The 27,368-nt window shown below is 41.5% G+C and overlaps 1 protein-coding gene and 1 long non-coding RNA gene across 3 annotated transcripts in view; one reads left to right on the top strand and one right to left on the bottom strand.

The window, feature by feature from the left end:
• The window catches only part of LOC142072956 (uncharacterized), an 87,307-nt gene extending 60,546 nt beyond the window's left edge, over positions 1 to 26,761 (bottom strand). The window contains exon 1 of the long non-coding RNA XR_012669582.1: positions 26,667 to 26,761. This is a non-coding gene — a long non-coding RNA (uncharacterized LOC142072956). The remainder of the gene's footprint in view (positions 1 to 26,666) is intronic.
• A 63-nt stretch (positions 26,762 to 26,824) lies between these two features.
• SPRY4 (sprouty RTK signaling antagonist 4) overlaps positions 26,825 to 27,368 on the top strand; it is a 91,737-nt gene continuing 91,193 nt past the window's right edge. The window contains exon 1 of one of the 2 annotated variants that reach the window (XM_048861610.2): positions 26,825 to 27,104. In XM_048861610.2, the coding sequence (XP_048717567.1) occupies positions 27,081 to 27,104 (24 nt within the window). In that variant the 5' untranslated portion in view covers positions 26,825 to 27,080. The remainder of the gene's footprint in view (positions 27,105 to 27,368) is intronic. The other variant, XM_048861609.2, reaches the window with a different exon arrangement.

The raw sequence follows: 27,368 nt of genomic DNA, 5'->3' as shown, positions 1-27,368 counted from the left end.
GATCGGGCACGCTACAATTTTTCACTCTCAGAATGATGCAGCTGTGTTCAGTTAGCGTTTGTATTGCAAAGTAATGAGATTATTGAATGAAAAGCGTCCTAGAGGCACAAGGCTCTGTACTGCTTGACAGAAGCAAACTCCTGTAACATAGGATTGCCAATTTTGGTTGGATGTATTCCTGGAGGTTTCGTCACAGGACATAATCTTTAATTAAAGATTAATCTTTAATTCCCGGAGACTCCAGGACAATCCTGGAGGGCTGGCAAACAAAACCAAAGCACATGTGAAGCATGTGCTTCCTGCCAGAACACTTGTACCATAACACTAACTAGTTTATTGTTAAAATGACAAAGTTGTACATCTATGTACAGTGTATATAAAGTATAAATGATCAGTACATATAAGCATTACATTTAAAGAAGAAATGCAAGGTAAAGGCACCATTGTTAAAACAGGCCAAATTTGGGGCCAGAACAACTTTGTGTCCCTTTTAATTGTATATTTCATTTTGTTTCTTTTGAGAATTAAGTGAGAAGGAATGAGATCCCTGTGTACTTTAGATCATCCAACATGTGCGACACAATATATATTAGCATCTGAAATAGATTTGTTGCCGCAATGTATAATGTGTATACTGGAACTAAACTCATTATAAAGCTTTCTTTGATAGCCCTACCTAAAGCTTTTGGCATTTGGAACCCAAACCTCACATTAATCCCTCTCAATACAGCAGTTCTTTACAACCCTAACAATACTCTGCATCCTCAGGATGGGGGATGTTATATCAGAGCACCTAGGATAGGATACAATGTGCTAGTTCAATGAATAGAACCAGCAGCTGAACAATTCAGAATTTAGGAACGACCAGGAAGTTTTCCAGGCAGTCTCAAGGTGATCAAAGGCTAAAGACAATTTATCTAAATCGCCTGTCTTTTCTATATAATCCCCTGCTGTTTCTGTCAACTCAGTACTGCCATCTATATAATTCTGCCATGAGATTTAACAGTGTGGAGCTTTAGGATTAAATATGCACCACTTGAAAATGTCCACATTAATTTGTTACTGGAAGCTATTTTAAAAACACGATAAAACTGGGTGTTTTGTTCTATAAACACACACACAATACAAAAGTATCCAGATTACCAGAGTGTAATTTTAAAAAGAAACAGGAAACTTCAATGTCAAAGTGCATTACCTTATTTTTATACCATATATTGTCTAAGCCCCTCAGTAGGCAAGTTACCGGATTTCTATGTTACCCACTGCGTAATTTATTTCAGTACCTCATTATTCTCTTTGGTTCAGTATCCCTGTTTTAGGATCAACCAGGAGTGTCAGCTACATGCATTTGTACAACTGGCTCTCTTTTGTTTCTGAGCAATTGTTTACAAATGCAATTTAACTAGTTGGTGTAGAAATGGCCCTAATTCAAAATTTTGGATTAATAAAATAATAATAAAAATGTGTATTATGATAGCATCGAGAGGCCCAAATTAAGGCTCAGGCCTCCATTGTGCTAGGAGCTGTACACATATAAAGATGATCTTTGCCTCAAAGAGCTTACAAAGGAATCTGAACAACAAGAACTTACAGGTGTTCAGACCTGAACTTCACATCTGACTCCTACCTCTGTAACAGGCCAAACCAAAATTCTGATTCAGACCCCTATGCACATTGGGCTAGTTTGGATTAGGAGCTGAGCTCAGAGACACATCTGTAGTCTTCAGAGTAGCAGCCGTGTTATTCTGTATCAGCAAAAAGAACAGGAGTACTTGTGGCACTTTAGAGGCTAACCAATTTATAGAATTAACAAATCTTAAATCTTGTGTAATTATTTCTCAGATTTACACTTTATAAAAGGAGTCCTACAGGCACAGTTTTTCATAATGAAAACCAAAAGCCCTGTGCACTGTGGGATCAAAAACATGCTAAGATTCTAGAACAGTGTTTTTGGCTAGAACGGAGAAGCATTGCTTTTGTCTTAAATCTATGCTACAATCCTTGCTACCGTGTAGCTAAAGGTTTCAGAGTAGCAGCCATGTTAGTCTGTATTCGCAAAAAGAAAAGGAGGACTTGTGGCATCTTAGAGACTAACCAATTTATTTGAGCATAAGCTTTCGTGAGCTACAGCTCGCTTCATGATCTTGCAAACATAAAGTCAGCGTGACTACACGTGAATAAAGCTACCAAATGTTTACTGGACTTGGGGTGCTACTTTCTAGCACAGTTTTGTGGAGAAGATTTTTCCTGATAGCATGGTTCTTTGAAAAAAAAAAAAAGAAAGAAAAAAAAGTCCTTGTTCACAATGACCACAGAAGCCATGGTGTGTTTAATCATGTAACCATCATGTTACCGATCCTAGTGTGAACAAAGTCTAAAGGTCTGTCATAGCCTGACAGCTAGTCACTTGCATTTTAAAGTAATAAATTCGGGGGAGGAAGTCGTGGGGACGAAACACTCTTTTCTAAGCGCAATTTGCTTTTTTTAAACAACAAAATGACCTTTTCTTCACTAGACTGTGCACATGTAAGACTGTCTTTAAAAAAAAAACAAACAAAAAACAAAAAGCAATCCCTTTTCAAACAAAAATTACAACATACACGTGCACCTCTATGACAGGTTTCAGAGGAACAGCCGTGTTAGTCTGTATTCGCAAAAAGAAAAGGAGTACTTGTGGCACCTTAGAGACTAACCAATTTATTTGAGCATGAGCTTTCGTGAGCTACAGCTCACTTCATCACGAAAGCTCATGCTCAAATAAATTGGTTAGTCTCTAAGGTGCCACAAGTACTCCTTTTCTTTGTGCACCTCTATGCAAGTCAAAAAATATCTGCTTTGCATCACGTACGGTGGTTTTAAATTAGATCTCCTTTTTCCGAGATGGAAAAATCACAGTCAGCATTTGTATATAAATATTATTACACAGCTTGAATTTACAAGCCAGAAAACAGAGCATGCTGCATGATGTGCTAAAAATTCCTTGCTGCAAATTTTTCTAAATTAAAAAAATAAAAATCACTGTTTATACAGTAATTCCAGTGTCACACACACTGTTCTGCTTACAGCAATTTGTGGTTCAAGTGGCTACAGAATCAACATCTGATTCTAAAATTAAAGTGCAAAGGCACCGAAAGAAATCAGTTCTGTTGCAGCTGCTGGTTGCACTCTTCAATGTTACAAATGAACTTAAAGACAATTCTAATATTCGGTCCAGACCACTGGGGTGGAGTGATTGTTTTTTTTCTTGTTGGTAGAGAATGCTCTGTGACTACCTGCATATCTGTGAATGGTAATGTTTTAATCAGGACTGTCAATCATTTCAGTGTGTCTTTCAAAAAGAAACAGATGAATAGTCCATGTCTAGCTGCACTTGCTCTATACTAATCCATCTCAATAATAGAGGTACATCTTAATTAATCCACAACAAAGCCTAAGAAAACTGTGCAGATTCGATGCCCAGGACTACAGACCCGGTCTTAACCTTTTACTAAGATCAAGTGTAGTATCAGTTTAATGTAGGATAGTCTGATCCTCCAAATACATATTACTGAGTAGTTTCAGAGGAACAGCCGTGTTAGTCTGTATTCGCAAAAAGAAAAGGAGTACTTGTGGCACCTTAGAGACTAACCAATTTATTTGAGCATGAGCTTTCGTGAGCTACAGCTCGCTCATGCTCAAATAAATTGGTTAGTCTCTAAGGTGCCACAAGTACTCCTTTTCATATTACTGAGTAGAACTTACTACTAAAAGTACTCAGTGGCACACAGTTGTACGTGGTTGGGAGAATCAAATGCCAAGTTCTTTACTGGGAGACTTTAACCTGCTCTTGTACGAAGATGGAGTCGATATTTTAATACCATAAGTCTTTTCCTTCCCTAAACTACAATACAGCCTGAAGTTTCAAATTCCCATTCCCTACCCAAAAAGATAATAGAGCTAGAAAAGACTTCTTAATCCATCCAATTCTAACCCTCCTGTATCAGATAGTAAGATTTCTGCAGTCCTACGAGAAATTTACCAAATCCCCTTCCCCTGTCCTGATAGGCATCCATAGTTAATGGTTTGCTTTTAAAAGCTACATATTTTTACATGACCACAATTTGCTCTGTTTTATGTTAAAAACAAAACACTTTCTCTGGTAAAATTAATAATGTAACAGAAGATATATCAAGGATAGTCATCCATCCGAGTCTCAGAAGTCATGAAAGCTTTCAACCGGGTAAAAGCAATTACACAAAATGCTTATGGTAAATATGCTAAGTACAGAATAATAAGTACTTTTGAGTGGATCACAACATTTACACAAAATACGTTCCACGCAAAGTTTTAAGGCACAAAAATACAGAATTGTACAAAAACAGTTTTCTCTTGCCGTCTGTCGTACCTTTGTCAGCATAGTGCACAGGTGATTTGCTGCAGGAACCAATGCTTGAAAAAGGCTCAGGATACACAGCAAGCTCTAATATCACAGTGTTAAGGGATCATGGAGTGCTTAGGAAATTGTAAAACAAAGGGGTTTGGTGCTTTTAAAACTGGAATAGTTTACCTAAGTACCTAACTGGGAAGACAACATTCAAGGAGGATTGTGGTTATTTCACAGACAGAGCTGCGAAGTCCATTGGAATCCTGTATAACAAAGGCAAAGGAGACATTACCATCTTTGGTGTGTTACATCGGGTTTAATAAAAGGATCTGAAACTAATAAAGACATGCGACGTTCACCCAAATCCCAGCAACGTTCTTTTAATTAAAAAAATATATATATCCAGGGGACTAAGACCCTGCTCCTGCTCCCATTGAAATCAATGGCAAAAACTCCCATTGACTTCAGTGACAGGATTGGGGCTTGAATACCTTCTGTCTCTAGGTCACTAGCACAAATCAAGCCCCAGCTGGGAACTGACCAGACACTATTACACCTGACAGCAATAAAGAGACCTGTGCCAAATGTGTTTGGTTGGTTGGGGGTGGTAGCGAAATTGTCAGTCCAGTTCATTGTAAGCACATGTCCCATTCACAAAAGACATTCGGAATGGGTCCCTTGCTGACATTCTCAGCAGTGAAGCCAATGACTGCATGGGATATGAGGAATGAATATCCACCTCAGCCCAGATCAATTTTTCAGGGATGCTGATAAGGCAGCATGGGGGAATCTTATAGTATGGGCAGCCCCAGAGCATCTTCTCATTGGACAGGATGCTGTCTGCAAGGCCGTCAATACATTCACACTGTTTTTTTAAAAAATGTTTTTTCTTGAAGATTTTGAGGGTGGTTTACTGTATTGATACCAGTCTGACTTGGGCAGATTTAGAGAGCTCCGTACTGCGAAGAAACCTATTCTCCAAAGAAGTTTAAAACAAGGTCTACTTTCACTGCCCTCTTGTTAATTTCCGTAGTAAACAATGTTCCTTAAAGCTGGTGTAAAATGCATCCTGTACTCTCTCCTCCAAAAGGGTGATGTTGCCTCTACTGTGACTAGGTTATATATTTGCTTATTATATATCATTCTTCATAAGACTTAGGGAGAAGGGGTGGAGATGTACTGTTGCCACACAGCATTAGAAACCATCAGCTAAAGATAAAAGAGAGAGCAAGCTGCAGAAGTGACCTTTTCTGCAATAATAAATGTTACTAAAAGGTTAGAAAATGTCTGCGTGAAAGGATTTCATCATGACAGGTTCCTCTACTTTCCCTCCGCCTTCCTCAGAAATCATTCCAGGAAGAGCAATGCCAATGCCTTCTCACTGATCATTCAGATCCCTGATCACAAACTCCCTTTACATTAATGGGCGATAGTCGCAGTGCTTTGCAGCCAAACACATAACCCTCAGACACTGGAAGGACAAGATCACGGCCTCCAGCTTAGAGTCTATTTAATCAATGGCCTGTCTCTTCGTTTGAAGAGCCCATATTGTGATATTTAACCAGAGGCTCCAAACAGCAGCCGGGCTCCATTGCACGAGGCACTGTCCAACATACAGATGTTAGACAAATGAGATGCATTCTTAAACATCCGATGAAGTGAGCTGTAGCTCACGAAAGCTTATGCTCAAATAAATTGGTTAGTCTCTAGGGTGCCACAAGTACTCCTATTCTTAAACTATATAACTCAAAAGAATACAACACAACACAAGTCTAGAGAAGCCTTTCTCACAGAAATACAATGCCAGGAAACTACAAATCTATACAGCTATATTGAGATGCAAGGTTTGTCTGGCAAAAATTCAACAAGGTGTCACACGAGTACCACTATAAAAGCGTTGTCACAGGATGATGCATTCTGGAACACATTTAACAAACAAGAAAGCCCCTGCCCAATTCACAGAAGAGGAGAATGTGTTTCTGGGCTAACTGTCTGCCATAGCCAGGTTAGAGAATACTGCACCCAATTACAAATGTGGGGAAAGCGCTAAGCAAACAGAATTTCATTATCCACAATGGAATTTAACCTGGATACAGAAGTTAGCAACAGCACACCTACTTTTATGAAAAGAGCCATGAGATCTTTAACGAGCATGGACCACAGGTTTAAATTTCACCTGGAAAAATTGTTCCTCTAGCAGCACTGTAAGCCAGTGTCTCTTTCCCATGTTTGTGCTGCACCCCAGCATAATAGAGCTTCAATCCCAGCTGGGGCCATTGGATGCTACCATAATAGAAATATTTACTACTCTTACTATACACAACCAACAGATTGATGGCCGAGAGCAATCAAAGTCAATGAAAAGACATACTCCAATCAGACAAACTTGCACAGAAGCCCTTCTTATAAGCACAAATACCGATCAGCTTTCTTTCCGAGGAATGCTACTCTTAGTCCAGCAAGCTGGATATACTGCCTCCAAAACACACACACACACACCCCTCATAACAAACTGAGTCAGATTTGCAAAGCTACATGGTGGGACAATGGGGGATGCATTACTGACCTACAAAGTCAAGCATGAAGCTCGATTGTCCTTATCTGATCTATAAATACAGAACGTTACTACTGTGTTATAAAGACGTTCAGCCCTCACATTTGATTGCATAATCTCCTGCGGCCAGGAATTCCACAAATTAACTATACATAGGGCTCCATGTTTGTCACGGTGGTCGTGGAAGTCACGGATTCAATGACTTTCCGCAACCTCTGTGACTTCTGCAGCAGCCAGTGTGGCTGACCCCAGGGCTACCCACACAGCTGGTTCTGGGGCCAGCTGCTCAGGTGGCCCCGGAGACAGCCACACCAGCAGCTGCTCGAGTGGCCCCGGGCACCTGGCCCTGGGAACTGCCAAAGTAGCGGTCCCGGGGGTGGCCAAAGCAGCCACTGTTCGGCAGCTCCCAGCAGCGGTTCCCGACAGCAGTCCCTGGGTGGCCAGAGAAGCTGCTACTAAGTGGCCCCGCCCCCTCAGCCACCTGGGGCGACCCCCGCAGCAGCCCCCTCCTGGATCACCCACCCACCCCACCCAAGATTCAGTCAGAGATATATAGTATAAGTCATGGACAGGTCACGCGCCGTGAATTTTTGTTTATTGCCCATGACCTGTCCCTGACTTTTACTAAAAATACCTGTGACTAAATCGTAGCCTTAACTATAAGGCTTTTCCCTGTGCTCTAATTTTACCAGTCACTACTTTAATCAAGCAGCTCCTTCTTGTTGTATTGTTGACAGAACTACAAGGAAGGGTTGACTGATTATACCCTGCACAAATTCTGAATACCTCCATTATCTACCCTTTAGCCCTTCTTTCCAACACACAACCATAGTCTCTGTCATTACTTGTTATGTATAAATCCTTCCACACCTTAACCACCTTTATTGATCTTCTCTGTATCTTTTCCATTGCAGCAACTAATCTACTATAAGTAATCAATCTGGTTATTTGTTTTCATTGTTAACAAGTACTGATTGAAACAAACCACCCTAAGAAGCAAGGAAAGTAGTGATTTTCTATATAGAATGGGGTTACGGGAGAGCAGTGAGGGCTCACGGAACTAGGGAGCTGGGCTATTAGATCTGGGAAATTAGGATCTTCAGCATGACTGGGGAGCTACAGGCAGTGGGAGCCATAAACTTTCTCCAGTGCTGCTTCCTAGTCCCACTGCCAACCTCTGTGCTTCACCCTCATTAACTAATGCCGAGCTCTTTTCATTCCATTTCTCTTTGCAACGCTGTCCCTCCCCCCCAAAAAGCGCCGCACCCCACCCCAGCTGTCAAGCTCCGGTTGAGTAGCATTGGAGAATGGAAACATTTGGCCACACTTCTCATTTCCATCACTTTTCTACTCCAAAACTGGTTAAGAAAATCTCAGGCAGTAACTCCTACATTTTAATAGCTCGAGTTCTGATACTTAGCCTGTGTCCAAGAGACAGTAAAGATGAGTTACTGAGTGAAATTCGAAGCCTTTTGGAACATTTAAGTTTTTAAGCAAGAGGAAGCCAAAGAAACATGAGACAAACAGGCCGAACTTTTAAAAGGGAGCATTTCTAAATGTTTCCCCTTCTAAAATTTGCACATGCTTTTAGTTACATGAAAATTAAATCGTTCCAGGAAGAGTTACTGTGCCTGATGGAGAGACTGAATTCAACCTTTAAACTGGAAAAATGGGATTTTAGACCTGCTTTACCTAATCTCAGCATTACCTTTACTACAGAGTCTGCACGATACGCCATTACAGTATTCTCTGTACTGTTGTTTATTAATTACTTTTATTCAGGGGCTGAGGAGCACCATTTAAATGGGGACATAAATTCCCCCCCCCCCCCACACACACACACACAAACCTGATCTCTTCCCCTTTCAGGCACCCCCTCTGTCCACGAGCAGCCTGGCACTCCCCTACCCCCTGGCCCATAAGCCCCTACACCTGTTCCCTCCAGAAGTGAGATAGTGACATTGTTTTGTTTTTGTAGACATCATGGCCTATTCGTTCCTCTACTTTTTTTTAATTCACCAAAACATTCTCTTTTGTTTTTTTAACTGATTATGCAGTGTCAGCCCCTCTAACATGCAGCATGGACAGATACCTCCACTAAGGTGTACACAGTGACTTCAGAGTCTTTTCTTGGAGTAACCTGCTACCAGAGCCCACTAAATTTGAATTGTAGACTATTTTTGTCAATGTGCATTACTCTGTATTTGTCCACATTGCATTTCATCTGCCATTAGGATGGCTAATCTCCTTCCCTGCCCACCCCAAGAGCATTTAAGTTGATCAGGAGTTTCTTGCAATCCTAAAAAAAATTAACCAACGCAAATAATGTAAAGTGCAAATTTCACCAGCTCACTCTGCACTTCTTCTTGCAAAGCATTAATATAGTAAATAAATACTGGACCAACAGTGGGACACTTCATCCCATTCTGATGAGCAGCTGCTCATCAAACTCTGTTTCCGGACACTAAACAAAAGAGGGATACGAACCAAAACACTAGCCACCAAACCCCTGAATTTTAGAGGAGGGTGTGGAATTCTGGATCCTAACATAGGGGTGTCAGCCAGTCCTTCCCAAACAATGTGTAGTGCAAAAGAAAATATTGTTATCTATTTTTCTTCTGAATTCTTTATGTCCACAGTTCAGCATGACACTTAAACACATGCTAATTTTAAGCACATTAGTAGTGCATTGAAGTCAATGGGACAGCTCACATGATTAAAATTCCTAGCTGAATCAGAACTTCCATGAGGGAGTTTATCTAAAGCTTTGTTTGAAAATTAACTGGGTCACATTCATTGTCTACTATTTCATTAACTTTCCATTTAAAAAAAATCAATTTGGAGAGTCCCCACTTTCCTTATAGAAGCCTCAGTGGGTCTGCCCCAGCATATCTGGTTAATCCAGGGAGGGATTATTGTACCCTCAATTAGACTCTCAATCATTTTGAGAAAATAAGGCTTATGATGAGGAAAGTTTCAGGGAACTAGGCATATTCTGTCTAGAGAACAGGAAATTGAGGAGAAGCAGGGCCAGCTACAAAGGGATAGTATCAACAGGACAGGACTCAATTATTCTCATCAGCCAGTGAGGACAGTACAGATAGTAATGAGTTTAAGCTGCAGCAGGGAAAACAGACTTTGAAGAATCAGAAAAATCTTTATAAGCACAGATCTGCAATGAAACCACTGCCAAGGGAAGTTGTGGAATCACCCACTCGTGCTGAGGACATTCAAGGCAAGCCTAGAAACCCATCCAGTAACGCTGGTTTAGGAATAATTAAATCAGTCCTGCCACACAATGAGAGGGATGAGCTTGATGGCCTCTAGAAATACAATTTCAGGCTTAATTAGGTTGAATGTATGTATATTTCATTGCTTCCCTTGCTTCATTTACAGGGTGGTGGTTTCCCCTTATTCACATTTTCCTTTTAACCTTAATGTCAGTGTTGCAACCAATTATCCATCAGTTTTAATTGGAGATGAGATGTTGACCTACATGTTTCCTATCCTCCAAATGGTACAGATTTGCATAATGATTTAACACCCATCTTACTAACTGGAATTCAGGTTTCTTTAAATACAAAGGTAGGGATTGACCTGTATCAAATTGCCAATAGGGTCTTATTCTTTGTGGTGGTAACCGAGCTTCATATTTTTCTGATCATTATTATGAGACAGCCGCAGTAGCAGATAATTTACAGCACAGCCCCTAGATCAGCTTTCTCAAACTACTATAAGGTTTTGTTTGTCAGTAACCAATACTTCCCCTTTAAAAATTTCACCATACCACTCACTACTAGACTGTGCAAATGTGCCACCAAAACTTTAGATACCCAGACTATCTTCCTATAGACTGCAGGTCACTAACATCAGCAAATTCCCTGAGTCAGTAAAAAAGGAAAACTACAAAGAAAACTAGGTTTCAGAGTAACAGCCGTGTTAGTCTGTATTCGCAAAAAGAAAAGGAGTACTTGTGGCACCTTAGAGACTAACCAATTTATTTGAGCATAAGCTTTCGTGAGCTACAGCTCACTTCATCGGATGCATACTGTGGAAACTGCAGAAGACATTATATACACAGAGACCATGAAACAATACCTCCTCCCACCCCACTCTCCTGCTGGTAATAGCTTATCTAAAGTGAAAACTAGCAGGTTTGAGTAGAAGAGTGGTGCTTAGAAACCTCAACCAAGATCTTAGAGAGAGAAGATAGGTGAAGTAATAGCTTTGAAGCTTACACACTCTTCTTTGGGTTTTCTACAGTAACAGCAACTAAGATCTTGTGAATTCAAAATCAACTTTTTACCAAAAAAAAAAAAAAAAAAGTCTTTGGTTAAAGGCAAAATAATTAAGAATTTACTTTTCTTCCTTATCCTGTTGTAACTTTCCACACTACTCCCCCACTCCTGTGAGCCTTACTCCGGCAAAACTCCTACTTAAGTCAATAGGAATGTTTCCACAGTAAAGCCTGCTGGATTGGGCCCATGAATACTTGACTTAAATACTGATATACAGCTGGCTTTAAATAAAAAAAGACATAGATCCTGTTCACCTACGAGTTTCCTTTGAAATCATAAATGTTCCAACCTGTAAGATTTCTGTTTTTTCTATGTATATAGTCTGGGTATTTGGAGGAGGGGATGGGAAGGAAATTAGTCAGCAAAATATTAAGGTGTTGAGACTTGGTAATTATATCAAACTAGGCAGTGCTGTAATAGTCCAGCGCTACTTTTAAGGAGGAAGGGCTGAGTTAAACATTTATTCCACTGCAGCATCCTGAATAGTAAACGAATTAGGATAAGCAAATACAGATAATGCAACTCATTCTGTGAAGAGAGACAGACACACAATCCATCAACACCCCTCACTCCCTTCTCCCTCTCTGTGTGCTGAACTAGCTTTGCAGGCTAGGTGTCAACTAGAAACCAGTCTCTCCTCCCACACCCACCCACAAAAGGTGTCAGTAATGTGCTAACTAAAAACAGATTAATTAAAGGGGGGGGGCTGTAAAAGGAGGTGGGATCCATTTGCCCAGCAGAAATCCCCTTTGGAAATTGCAAGCAACAGCAGCTTCTCTACCGCGGGGCGGGGAGGCGGAAGGGAGGGAGGCAGGCAGGCAGACAGTGGGGATGTTTAGAGGAAATTTACAATCATTTCCTCTCTGTAGTTTGGTTACAAATCAACAACATCCTGTTCTTTTGTGAGGCTCAGGGGCGCCTGCCAGGCTGATCGCTGGAGTCCCTTAAAGCCACAGAGCAGCAGCAGCAGCTCCCCACTTCTCTGTGCGGTACCCCCCCCCCCCCCCCGGGGAAGGGGTGAAAAAGCGATCTGCAGGGACAGTAACGTTGCTCTCCTGTACGGTCACTTGTCGATGGAAATGCAACACTTTCCAAATGAAAAACCATCCCTAGCCTCGAATGTGTTCAATGCAAACTGCCTTCCACTGCCCAGCCCTTTAACCTCCAGCTGGGGGAGATCAGACTGCAGAGAGCCTTCTGAACAAAAAAAACCTTGACTTCAGAGGGCTTGAATCAGTAAATGACAGCATGCGGGAGGGAGGGAGAGGAGTTTTCACACAAGGTTACACACACAAACACACGCCTCTCCGGCTGTTTACTGGGGGGAGGGGGGGGCAGGGAAAGGAAGTAGGGCAATTGCCACCTCCGTGCGAGGAGGGGTTTGGGTTTATGGTGTTGTCCGACGCTTTCCATCACCAGGGTGTAATATTCCAACTCAAATTAAAATCACACAACCCTGGATAACCAGGCGGCGTGTAAACGCGCCTCGATCTGTTTGAATCTTCCCCCGTCGATGTTAATTCGGAACGTACTCCTTCCCCCGTTGTTCCCTCAAGGAAATGTACTGTCTCGAGACTATTTTAGCCTTTTCTTTATAACCTCGGAAATAAACGAATCCTTCATCAATACATGCGTCTTTTGCCATACATCTCTCTCTCTCACACACACACACTTTTACATATTCACTGAAGCAGTTAAACCCAGAAGAAAATACTTAAAGTCACAGCCCACAAAGGAGATTGGGTTTAAACATGCAGCTATTCACAGCCAGCCCTCTGAGAATATCAAAGATCTAGCTCATAAAATGAATTTACAATTGAAAAAAAAATCTGTAGTTTTACCTGAGTTCAGCCACTGGGCTAACTGCAAAGCATTAGTCCCACTAAAATGCTGGTATTTTAAACCTTAACCTCAGATATACAGTTAGCTGCCACCTAGCTGTTGTATAACTAAATCTATACCCTTCTGTTTCAATTTGTACATTGCTCCATTGCCATAGGTTAGGTCCTGAAATGCAACAGGAAAGGAATTCAAGGTGCTTTGGTAGTCAGCAAATGGTTGCGAGCTCAAATGATTTGTACATATGCATGAACAAAAAATTATTTAAAGCAACTGCCCTAACAGCCCCAAGCTGATTTTCCACAGCAAAGTCTTTCTAAAGCAGGGAAACACAATTTTTAATGGGAGGGATTTAAAAAGGAAGCTGCAGAAAATAAGGTTTTGGCGATCAAACCCGATTCTAAAGAAAAAAGTATCGGATAAAGGAATTGACATTGAGTCACTTATGTTTGAGTTTTATCTTGTGCTATTACATTCACTGTAGATGTTGATCTATTTCTAATAAGATCACCTATACTTCAGGAGCTTAATCATGCTGTAACAAACATGCATTGTCCTCTGCTCTGATATCAGCATCCAATGCATAGAAAACTTTTGAGTTTTCTTGTCAGCCATGTAGTACTAAAATGTAATCTGATTAGAAGGGGGTGGGTTCTACCTGACATTTTTTTAAGCGTCTGCTTTACTGTTAACTAATTAGATCACTGCCAAACCAGCTTTGCAGTGAAAAATTCTTTCACGTTTGGAAAAAATTAAGCCACTTCTGTTTAAAATTTAAAAGGATATTACTTTTAACAAGGGACGCACTATTTTTCCAGATTGCTATTGATAGTTTGTAGTTATCTTTATGAACTAATGCAGGGAGGGGTGAGAAAAGCAATCAGGATAGCACTTGTACTTTTCAGGAATACACAGGCCTGCAATTTATTTATTGCTGCAGTCATATGAACACCTAGAGGGTAGTAAAATGCTGTTTTATGCTTGCTCTGACATTTAATAATAATATTTTTACCCAAGGATGCTGCATTTGTCAGAGAAGAGGCTTTCTCCATCTGGAAATTCAGGGTGTATTCTTTCCTAAATCACAAATAGAATTATATACATTTAAGTAAGGGGTGATAGTGGGCACCAGTTTACAGTATCATATTCTGCTTTTGCATTTTCTCTTTTTCATTGCATTTTTTAAAAAGGAAAATATAACTATCATAACAACTTCTTGTGAACCCATAAAAAACAACCAATTTGTTCCAGATGTGACCAAGTTAAGCAGAAAATGAGCAATACAACCACACTATATATTTTGTTATGTAGAGTGTAAATTCTGGGATAGGAACTTATTTTTCCCCCATGTTTGTACAGCACCTAGCACAATGGGTCCGGGTCCATGACCAGGGATCCTATATGCTATGGTAACACAAAAACAAAACAAAACTATTTCCACCTCCCCATATCCATGTATTTGCATTTGTTCATTTAGTTGCTAGAAATGTCTAAGTCACATAGGGATGCCTGGGAATTCAGCCCACTAATTAAGTTTATAAGCAGAACTGTGTTTCTGGAGATTATTGTCTTGAGCAGCAAATAAATATTCAGAAAAAAATAAAATAAGGTAATTGAGATGATCTAATCAATTTGAGAAACAGAAATCTATTTCTCATAGGTCACTTGTTGTTCTATTGTGCAACAGCTGACATCTATAAATTGTGGAGTAATCAACATTCCCATCTATGGATGCTGAGTGGGTTCAATTTCCAGTTTGGGCTGAATGGCTACAATGTCCATATCAGAAGGGAGACTCTGTTTGGGGACGGGATGGGTTATTCTGCCAACTTGTGAGCCAAAAAGACGCACAGGTCTTCTGTATGTCCAGCAGCCTCAGAAAAGAATCCCCTTTAATCATTACAACTGAGCCATGACTCTTCTCTACTATGTGGGGCACAATACATGTACTTGTAACGGTATGTCTAAGGTCCTTATCTTGCTTGGTTCCAGTTGAAGAACTTCCATTCAACTCAATGGATTTTTGCCTTAAGTCAACGGCAAAGTATGTTGACAATATTTTTAGTCTAGCTCAGATTTTCATATTGAGACACAACCAGAACATAGCAGCTACATGTCAACTTGTTACCCTTGAAAAAAGGAGACAAATATTTCACAGGAGTGCTGAACCTCAGTTGTTATCCTCCTAATACTGGCAACATTTTGAAAAGCAAAAAATCAGGAAATGAGCTTGTGCAGCTAGAATTACTAGGCTTCCACACAAGTCAAATATTATATCTACTATTCATCTATAATTGTACAGCCCAATCTCATAAACACTTACACATGAGTAAAATTTTTATTAAGATGATGTTTAAAAAAAGTGAACAGTACAGAGTTTAAACGTAGAAGTTTCTGTTTATCAGGGAATAACGTACAGATGATCAACGGGCATGAAGTTCGGTTTAAGATTGGATGGCGTAAGGAATACATAATCTGCAATATCCCCGACTAGGGATGAAAGGTTAACGGGTCAAAGTACAGACATTGAGATATGAGGGTATGTTGTTCGTATAATGGCTATGTTTAGGTGTGGAGTATAATGAGTGGATACGATGATGAGGATGGATTGACCCTCATTTGGTGAGATTTAATGTTCAGTGAGTTTATGGTTCCAGTTCATATGGTCCAAAAGACAAAGTCTCTCGTCTATTATACACATGAAGAATCCTATTGGAGTCAATGGGACTCCTCACATATAGAAAATTACTCACATACTTAAGTGCCTGCAGAATCAGGTACACTGTGATTGCAAAAAGGAATAGCCCTGCCTTATACAGTTTATCCTCAAAGACTTCATTTTGGGGGATATTAGCATGCCTGTAATAGGAATCACAGGGAACTAAGCAACTATAGCACATGCTTTGGAAAACAGTATTTCCAATTGATATAAGCACCTCTCATCTCAAAGGAGCCAAGCTTATTCAGAGCATGTAAGTACACTACTCTGTAGAGTACCACTTTGTGCCTTGTAAAATGTAAGCCCTTTGAGGCAGGGAACATGTCACGTGCTTGGCACAGATTCCCAACTGCACAGCATTATGTACAACCGAGCTTGGTTTTGTTTAAAAAAAAAAATGAAGAAACTTGTGTAGTATCACACAACACAATAAGAAAAGGAGTACTTGTGGCACCTTAGAGACTAACCAATTTATTTGAGCATAAGCTTTCGTGAGCTACAGCTCACTTCATCGGATGCATACTGTGGAAACTGCAGAAGACATTATATACACAGAGACCATGAAACAATACCTCCTCCCACCCCACTCTCCTGCTGGTAATAGCTTATCTAAAGTGACCACTCTCCTTACAATGGGTATGATAATCAAGTTGGGCCATTTCCAGCACAAATCCAGGTTTTCTCACCCTCTCCCCCCCACACACACAAACTCACTCTCCTGCTGGTAATACCCCATCCAAAGTGACCACTGGATGGGCTATTACCAGCAGGAGAGTGAGTTTGTGGGGCGGGGGTGGGGGGGTGGGCGGAGGGTGAGAAAACCTGGATTTGTGCTGGAAATGGCCCAACTTGATTATCATACACATTGTAAGGAGAGTGATCACTTTAGATAAGCTATTACCAGCAGGAGAGTGGGGTGGGAGGAGGTATTGTTTCATGGTCTCTGTGTATATAATGTCTTCTGCAGTTTCCACAGTATGCATCCGATGAAGTGAGCTGTAGCTCACGAAAGCTCATGCTCAAATAAATTAGTTAGTCTCTAAGGTGCCACAAGTCCTCCTTTTCTTTTTGCGAATACAGACTAACACGGCTGCTACTCTGAAACACAACACAATAGCACCAATAGCCCGTTCTGTTCTAATGCATCATCCCATAGCCCTCCGTCTAGGGGCAGAAACGCCATGTTCTCCTTCTCCACCCCTGAAGTGATACCCAGGCAGCCAGACTCACATTCACTTTTTGATTAAGATTCAAGAATGAAACGGTGCATGTGCCTACAGTCAGGTAAGGCAACAGAACAAAACTGCAAGGGAAGGAAGGAAACAAAGGAGTTGGTGTTTATTCTGCAAAACAAGATGTGACTTATCGGATGTGAGTAATACCAGGATACAAGCAACAGGTGCCCGATGAGCAAGAGGAAAACCCAGAGCTTTCATCTTCACAGCAGAGGTGGACAAATGTCATTTCTCCATTTGTAAAATGGGGGTACATAGGGCTGCAAGGCTTCAATGCAGAAATGTTTGCCAAGTCATTTGAGAGTCTTAGTTGGGAGAAAGATGGGCTAGCACTATTTGGTATTACCCTGACAATAGGTGCCTCTTACATTGATCCCAGACTCCTTATCAATTCGGTGCTGCATGCTGGGACATTTCAGACCCCCTAAAGTGGTAAGAGAAGACTATTGGAGGCTTTTGGGTCCTACTGTTGCAGAATTGAGAGGGCCAGCAACCTACCACCTCTAGAACCATACCCATAGGATGGTGCTCCTACCTACATCTCCTCGCTAAAGCGAGAGCGGGTGGAGGCTTACCTCACAGAACAGAGAGCCTGAGGAGGTTCGGTTCTAGATCATCAAGCTCTCTGATCTAAAGAGGATGGCACAAGATGCAGTAGAAAAGGGAAGTGGTATCTATCGTGAACTGGGGAAGGCTAGATGAGGGGGGAGAGAGAGCCGTTAGCTGTCCCCGACCCTCTGGGACCCATGCAAAACTCATGAACTGTTTGTGTGAGCCTTTAAGAGTTTCATCCGGCTCTCATCTCTATGCAGCCAAGGCAGCAACATGTCTACCACGGCTGGCCTTCTGACTGACTTCCATATGTTAGCCTAGATCTGGCTGTGGCTGAAGATTGCAGATCTATACTTCTGCCAAACTGGGGGCCAGTGTTTCACCTGTATCTACTACATTGCCAATTCAAAACAGGATTCCTGCTAATATATTTCCCAGCCATAACAGACCAATATACTAAATATTGTTAGCAAAACATAAAAGATAGACTAATAGAGTAGAACAATTTCTCCAACATACATCTGACCAATACATTTGATATTATACGCTGCAGATTAGCACCCCCAATTTCGCCCACCCCGTTTATTATTGGAATCACAAGATGCGCCCAGCACAGAAACATTATGCTTGAGGAACACAGACTGCAATATTTTGCAGCAGGGTTAAAGCTATTTCCAAGCATGTGGCATGGTTTCTCACTGACAGAGATCGGACGTTGCAGGCTAAAAGCCAGGATATGAGATGCCTCTAGGAGACAAGCCATAAAACACTGCAACCTCCTTTCCTCACTCGCCGCGTTTTTAACAGGAGGTTTCCATTCTGCAGTTTCCCTTTAGGTATTGTGTTTGGAAATGGTTAGCAAATAATAAAAGAGAAGAATGTTCTCAGTATTATATCTGCCACAGATGGCAACACTGCCTATATGGGCATTCTTTGCTTTCTAAAATGAAGACCAAATTTTAAGAAGCTCCTCTCATGCACAGTTGTTTGAGTTCACACTCACTGTGATTATGCATGTAAATAAGGTACTGCATGTGCAATTTACTACTAACTGGCCATTCCTGCACACAAGTATCCCATATGCATGCTAAATCACCATAATGTCATAAACCTGCCGGGAGGCATCCCAAATCTTCATGGAGGACCCCAAAAGGCTAAATTCTGTATGTGTGTCTTGGAGTTAGCTTAAAGATGGTAAAACTCAAGTAGCCAAAGATTCCCCTGTTGGCTACACATCTGAAATGTCTCGACAGCATAAATTATGCTGGGGGTAGTCAATTATGTTTTCTCAGGGTATAGTCAAGGTCCAGACTCCAGAGAAAATAATAATTACAGAAATAATAATAAGTAAATAAAAAGATTTCAGGGTCCATTCCAAAGCTTCTGACAGGCTGGATTTGGCTCAGGGTCCATCTATTGACTACCTCTGAATTATGCATTCCCCAGGGAGTTGCAATTTCACTTACTAAATTGTCTTCACGTTTGCCTTTCCTCAGATGGTCAATTAGGAACCAGGTATTTCCTAGAACTGCCCACTATGGGTCTACATGCAAATACCCCTTTTTGGAGACCTGCCAGCCCACATTCTCAGAACATGCCCATCTGGAGACCCATGTCAGAAAATCAGCCACTCCAAGGTGAACTGGGAAGGAGATTGCTGTCTGCTCGTTAAACACGTCACCTAATCCAAGTTCTTGTGGCCCAGCCAGATTCCAGCTACAGAAGGGAGTGGGGAGGAAAGGAAAGACATTTGTCTGACCTCTGAATATTAACAAGCCCACAGCTTTTCTTCCTTTTATCCGTATCCGATACAATTTTTAACATTAGTTTTGTTCTTGTGTAAAGTGCAGGCTCAAATGCTCTCTCTATCCGCACACCAGGCAATGGCAGGACAAGAGTCCTCCCCTGGTCCAGTTCTATAGCCTGTGTTACACAGAAGGTCAGACTAATTGACCACAGTGGTCTCTTCTGGCCTTTGAATATGTGTATCTGTGTAATTGTGAAGAAAGGCTACACTCTAATGATAGCTACTATAGGACACTGGGAAACCCAGTTCTCCAAAAATGCACTAGCTAGGGCCGCGCTTTTTTTGGAAATTTGTGCCTGTAACTTGGATTATTCTGCCTACGTCCATACAGCTTGGGGAGTGAATTCTGACCTTCCAATGGCTAAAGTGCTCAAATGTGCAACACAGAAAGGGTTTTGTCATGTGGGCATTTGAACTCGCACACGCTCCCTCACTCTGCTTGATGACATATACAGACTCAAATGTCAGTGTGCTGGCACTTTCCGCTTGATAAGTGGCCAGGCTGTCAGAAATACACTCCCTCGTTGTCCCTCTGCCATTTAGTCCCCGTAATACTTAGCACTCACCTGAGGATCTCAAAGTTTCCTTTACACACAATAACTAATCACGAATGGCCGAAAGTCTGTGCTGTCGCACGGGTGTAATTCGTAAAGTCATACACGTAAAAAAGCCAAAAGAGGCTGAGAATTTAAAAATTGGACAGTAAGAGACCGTGAATCCCAGTGATGGCTGAACCTGGGGATATTCTAAACAAAAAGAGCTTTCAGCCATTCTCGTCTCTGTTTCCATCACTTGACACTACAGCCAACAGACATTGTAGGCTTCAGAGTGATGTTTGAGGTTATTGCATATGCTGGGTGCGTTGTTGGTGACTGTGTTATGCTGGAAGACTTGTGTGGATTTGCATAAGTGGCAAATGAAGGGTTGTGTTGCAGTGAGAGGCTGTGTGTGTTTGGGGTTCGTGTGTGCGCTGGTTGTATTGTTGTGTGTGGGTTGTGTTGTGTTGGGAGAGTTGTGTGGGTGGCGAACAAGGGGTTTGAGTTGCAGTGAGAGGCTGAGGTGTGTTTGGGGTTAATGTATGCACTGGTAGTAATGTGAAAGTGGTTATGTTCATTTGTGCCTGGAGGAGTTGTGCTGGGAGAGTTGTGTGTATTTGCATGGGAGAGTTGTATGTGGGTTGTGTTCTACCGGGAGATTTGGTATGTGTGAGGAGCAGCTGGGCCAAGTAATGTACCATCTGTGCAGTCTCCCTCACATAACCAATTAAACTGTTGCATGCAAATTAGCTGTAGAGTAAAAGGATGGCGATTGGTTGAGTTACCTCAGCTATCACAATGGGCTAGGACTCTTGGCATGGCATAGATGCTTGCCTTACTGTAGCTGTACACTTCATGGATGTAATTCGGAAAGTCAAAATGGCTGAGAACTTAAAAACTGGATGGTAACAGACCATGAAACCCACTGATGATTCAACCTGGTGATATTCAAATGATCAAAAAGAGCCCTCAGCCAAGCGTATAGCTGTTTCCATCGTCTCACACTCACTCAACAGATATAATACACTACTGAGTGACATTCATGGAATATTATTAGATAGACCACTGGTAGCCGCATAAATAAAAGTGAATGGGAACTTAATGCAGAGCACAAAAGGTCCATTTAAAATGTCACTTGTAGTCTATTGCTAAATTAATCCTATGCACAATACTAAAACCTGAAACTGTATGGTCATTTGAAGCACAAGCAGGAACAATCTGAGTACAGAATAAAGACAGTAGAGGAGGAACAGGGTCATATGTCTGCCAGTCATCAGGATTTCCTCTTTTACATCCTGAGCAGCTCTAAGCATCTGCTGAAGTCAATGGGAGATGCATGTCACAGCATCTCTCAGGGTTTGGCCCCAAATGACTGAATACAAATTTCTACCCTCTGTTTTTTAACATAAGGCCAGTTGGTTATGAATTGAAATGCCCACAAAGACCAAACCCCTTTTATATCTTTATTGGGCCATGCACTTTCGACTGGGGAACAGCAGGCAGTGTATCTAACCATAAAAATGTCCAAACCCTGTGCAGTATTTTCTATCTTAATGGGACTGCATGGGTTGTGAGCACAGAGTTTTGCCCTGGATGTTTTGTAATTCTCTCTCTTTCTCTCTCACTTTAAGTATGATTTTGAAGTCACGTGCCCCAAATTCTAACCTTATTCACTCATTTTTATTCTCCAGGTGACAAGGTTTTCCAAGCTGAAAATAAGCAAGTTTATATCAAACTTCAAGTTCCATTCCTTCTACTACAGAGGAACCTTCTGAAACAAAGCTTCCTTCAGAAACATGTCCCACGCACCAAACCAGCACACGCAGCATGCAGAAGTACAAACATATCCAGAGCCAAACTTTCAATGCACCAAGAGGACAGAATGCAATAGAAGATGGATCAGATCAATATAGTGTTGTTAAAATACATGAGTGCCTCAGTTATAGGGCCTTCATTTGCAATTTGAGTCACGACTCAGAAGGTCTTCTTTGAGCTGTCATTTAATTAGAAGCTTCCTCCAGGACATATTCAGACTCAGGGAATGGTGAGCCTGTCAAACCAAAGACAGAAGTATTGGGGGTTTGGGGAATGAGCTGCATTAGCGGCACAAACATTCATTATAAATAAAATTCCAGTAAAGGAATTAACGACCTGGGGATTGGTAGGCTAAAAGCAGCACGATGCCTCACAATGATCTGGTCTCCCTCAGAGCAGCAGAGCTGGTCTTACAATATTTCCAAGAAGAAAAGGAGTACTTGTGGCACCTTAGAGACTAACCAATTTATTTGAGCATGAGCTTTCGTGAGCTACAGCTCACTTCATCAGATGCTGTAGCTCACGAAAGCTCATGCTCAAATAAATTGGTTAGTCTCTAAGGTGCCACAAGTACTCCTTTTCTTTTTGCGAATACAGACTAACACGGCTGTTCCTCTGAAACCTGTCAATATTTCCAAGGGTATGCCAGAATAGTCAAAGGGATGCTAAGTTGTATGCAATGCACATATGGCAAAATTCACCCCAGTGCAGGGGCTCGAATGAGAATCTGGGCCCATTTAAGACGGGTGTTTAAAGGGATTAAATGATGCACTGAGTTTTATGTAAGCAATTAATTTATGGCATAAGAAAAGCATGCAATGAGGAGCTTTTTGCCACTAGTATTTCCAGTTCTTGCACATTTATCATAAGCCTCATGATAGCTGGTGATTTTCTTAAAGCCCCAGCTCCTGCCGTCATGTGATTAGGCGAGAAACTCAACTTTCATTTGAATAAAAACAGAGTATTAAGCTTCAGTTACTCATGGTTGCAGAGAAAAGTTGAAAAACCTAAAGGGTCAAAAAAGAGAGGACAAATAAAAAGAACCCAAATGTATTATTTTAATATCATTATTATTAGGTCAATCTCATTATCTTTCAGGGCCTGACTCCTGATTTGGGTGCTTGGGGTTTGCAATGCCAGACCAGTATTGCTACCACAGAGGTTGATAGCATTGAGGAATCAGCATATTCAACCCTGGAGCGAATGGAGAACTTGATGTAGCTCTTGAGCAATCCCTTCTGGCCAAAGCTCAGAGCAAAGACAATGAGTTCCTAAGGAAGTCACCTTCCAGTCATTCACAGGCATGAGTGGGATTTGGGGGAGAGAAGGGGAAACAAAGCAGGAAATCTTCTCATTTTCCCAAAAATATACTTTAAAAAAATATATCTTATTCCTGATGCAAGTTGTATGGATTCCAACAATACTGTAAACCATTTCTACTGTCCTCTCCCTCGCACTTGGGGACTAATCTTTTGCTTCCTTTCTTAGGTGCAGTGGGTTATCCCTGCTGGGTTCCCCTCTTCTGTGTCCCATTGTTAGTGCCTATATCAAAGATTATAGGCTTTTGCTCTGCTGTGCCTATAGTTATACGGTTTAATTATGGCATCAGCCTTTTTTGATAAACATAGCAGTTTACCAGTTGCCACACAGGCAGTTAGGGATTCATGGAGCAAAATGTATTGTGTGGTAGCAAAGGACTTCTGTTATGTTTGCTGTACAGATGTGCTTGATCACATAACTCAGAACCTAGTTTTGAACACCTCTAATTTTGGGGAGGGGGTACATTTGGATCTCATGTTGATATAACGTTACAGAGAGACAAGGTGGGGGAGGTAACATCTTTTATTGTACCAACTTTGGTTGGTGAAAGAGACAGATCTGAAGGAGAGTGCTGCGTAGGCTCGACAGCTTGTCTCTTTCACCGGCAGAAGTTGTTCCAATAAAAGATATTACCTCACCCATCTTGTCTTTCTAATATCCTGGGACCAGCACAGCTACAACACCACAGCAAACAACAGTATTAAGTTACAGCACATTTGCAAAATTCAGATCAAGGTTCAGAATTTGTGCCTGAGAGTGATCAGATCCAGAGTTCTTTGCTTGGGCATTTGAACCTCTCAACTTCTAGCTGGTCTTCAGCCATAAAAATAACAATAGGGTAGCCCTGTGCATTTCCTTCTTCAGTTAAAGTTACCTTTACATTTTCTTCTTTTAGCCCAATATTTACTAATCTACTGAACAGGGAAATGCAGAGAAAATCCTTTGGTTTTTCTGCCTTTTTAATATAACATTATATGTAATTATATGCAAGCAATAACAGTAAATAAAACCCTTTTTGGCAACCATTTCCATTATTTTTAGGTAATTTTTAAAAAAGAAGATGTCAATCTTGCATGTTTAAGATCTAGTAATAATATTTTATGTAACATCATTCAAGCAAAAGATCTCACAGTATTTTACAAATGGCTGAACCACAACTGCAGCTACTTCTGGGGTGGAGGCCAACAGCCAGCTGGTGGTCATGGAACTGCATAACATTACACAAACAGAATGCAATATTGATTGTACCCTACATACATTATTTTTGTTGTAGGACTTTGTTTTAGAGAAACTACGTGTTGGGCCCAGGCTCAGGGGTATATTTGCTCCTCCATACACACATCACTGCTGTTAACATGAACACTGATAACACTGTTATGCAAGTGCAGGAATAATAGATCTTTCAATGCATACATTGGAAGGTAAAAGGATACCTCAGGTCAGTTTTCTCTTATATGCCCCTGATTTTCAAATGTGTTATTATTAAGCATTTTCATGAGAACATAAATGACTTGCTCATTTTGGTTTCTCTCTCCCCTCCCCCAACCCTTTTCATTTGCAGACAGTCCAATAACAACAACCGTACATAACTGGAAAGGTTCCCTGTCCTCAGAAACCTACAAACATGACTGAATACCAATTGCAATCTACCGGGTTTACCTTCTTTGAGAGGAAGAATTGTATTTATGTGGCATATTTAATCTAATGTACAACACTGCATTCATCCTTAGCAATAGATGAATAATAAATAATATTACATTTTCAAAGTGCTGTGCAAGGTCCTAATGATACCTTCCACTGACTGTAGTGGGAAATGTAAAAAAAAAATCTGCTCAGCACTTCGTAAGTGTCCACTTCAATGACTATAATGCATTAAACAACAAATTGTTATTTCTAATATTTTCTACTTTCCTAGCACTGTCTGTGCAAGGATTCTGAAGACTCTTGCAAACAGCAATCAGTTATATATTGGTAGCCCCTCGGCAAGGCAGGAAAATGTCTCTGGTTACAGATGGGAACTGGAAGCACGGAAGGAGTTTTTAATTTCCGAATGCTCAGCATCCACAGTTAGGACAAGATTTTCAAGGGAGCTCAGCACCCAGAAGCAGAACAATAGTAACTGCCTGGTGTTAAGCACTTCCTGAGCCTAAGGGCCTGTCTCCCATGGACTTCAATGGGCTTTGAATGATTGGATCAGAGCTTACATGACTTGCACAAAACCACACAGGAAGCCAACAACAGAGTTGAGAATAGAACCCAAATCTAAATTCTCACTCACTGTCCTAGTTTTAGCCACAAGACCATCCTTCTCCTCTGGATGGTTTCATTAAAATCTGGGGCAGGGAATAAATCAGTGAAGAAGGTGACCCTGGTGAATTACACTGAAGTTAATCAAAATCTAAATATGTTGCATATCAGCGATATTGTCCCCTACAGACTTTACTTGCAAACTAACAGTAAACATCAGCCCTGATGTATTATTGGGATGACACTGTTGTATAGCTATGCTATGCTGCACTAAAATGATTGAACTGAAAGTCTAACTACTGGTAAACGATTTACAATACAAAGCAAGCTATTTTTCGCCATGACTTATTTCACATTATATTTCACACTCTCTCGCCCACACAAAATGCTGGATTCTGGTCGCTAACAACAGCTACAGACTATTTCTCCTCTTTCTCCCATCTAGTCACTTTCATGTACCTATACACGGTATAAACAAGCAAGTACACCAGGCCTGCCTGCCAAATAAATTATCAGATTTCCTCGTAAATAAAGGCTTCCCTGAGAATGGTTTCCCCTGTACCCTGTTTCTCCTTCTCCCTCTCCACAGCATGATGCGAGTTCTCATTGTCCGTCAGTAAGACAGGGAGCTCCTTTTCTCTTGTCTGGGAAGTGCCATGCACTCCAATGGGGTTAAACCAATAATGAATAAATAAAGGCGTAATATAAAGATTCCCCATTATTTCGAAAATCCAGTCCTGGCTGAGATTCCCAGATGCTTAAAAGATCAAACTGCAGATTTTAATTGAAAAGGGCAAAACAGAATTAATGCTAGTACATCGTGTGAATTCCGTTTTCCTTATACAGATCCCTATTTTGCTTGGGAGGGGAGAAAGGGGATGGAGAATAAAATAATCACAGGAGAAATAACTGACTCATGGTGGCCCAACGCTTCCCTGCGCTTAGCGTGTTTTGCTCTGCAGACGGTCACAACAATTGCCCGCTGCAGATCAGCAGAACTCCCCTTGTCGCGCTGGAAATGCCAGAGACAGAAAGACAGCAGTGGCCCGGGGATTGTCCTGCCGGGAGAAAAGCTGCCTGGGGACGGAAGGGGAACTTGCATGCTGTCACCACAGCCCCTGGAGCTCGGGTGAGGAGAAACGGGGACCTCTGCAGTTTTACATCTGAGCAGCAGCAATCAGGAGCAACGGCCAGACCTGTAGCAAGAACAACGCTCCCAGCCTCTGCCATGCTCTACCACGCGCCTTGAACATTGGAGGGACCCACCAAGGCTCATCCCCTCTTCCAACCCCTCCACCCCCCCAATAAGCCCATCTTCCCCCGCCGCCCCTTATTTCTCCTCCTTGCACATGCACGCCGCCTTTGCTGCGGTTTGCTTTACCTTCAGCCTAAGACTGGGGGGTATAGTGCATGCGCAGCTGCTGCCTGCCCTCCATTCATAAAAAAAAAAAAACCCAACCCACATCTAGCCTTCGCAACTTGCAACAAGTTCCCTTCCGGCCCCCCATTCATAAAAGAGAGCAGAGCATGCGCCTGGGGGCTTCAGTGCCCACCCATTCATAGAGTTGGGAGGACAGGCATGCGCAGAGGGGGTCCCTTTCCTCCCATTCATAAAATAGCCATTTTCCCAGGCAGCAGTTGTTGCAACATCGAGGCGAAGCAGGGGGAAGCTACTGCTGCTGACAGCACAGCACTTGCAGGTCCTTCTCTGAGATCCATGGTGTTTCGTGCCAGGGATTTGCAGGTCCAGCTCCTTGATCTGTCTCGGATTTAGGATTAACTTGCCTGTTGAGAGATGGTCTTGTCTGAACTCTTTAAAGTAAGTGGGAGATTCATATTTGTGGAGATATATATATATATAAAATAGAAAAATAAATCCCATTCCCCCCCCTCCAAGAAAATGTTTGCTGTCCTTCTCGGTGCATTTATCTGTTCCCTTTGCATGACACTTGACACAAATAAATGTGTATGTTATGATTTTTCTAAAAGTAAAACATATTATATATATTTATATATACACCTATGCTTTATATATAGCTGTCTGGTGTCTCCTGACCTAAAGGGAAATTTTCATTCTTGCAAG

The sequence above is a fragment of the Caretta caretta genome, chromosome 8, assembly GCF_965140235.1.
Source record: "Caretta caretta isolate rCarCar2 chromosome 8, rCarCar1.hap1, whole genome shotgun sequence".
NCBI lineage: Eukaryota > Metazoa > Chordata > Testudines > Cheloniidae > Caretta > Caretta caretta.
The sequence above is the reverse complement of the archived record's forward strand: the minus strand, read 5'-3'. Positions and strand labels throughout refer to the sequence as shown.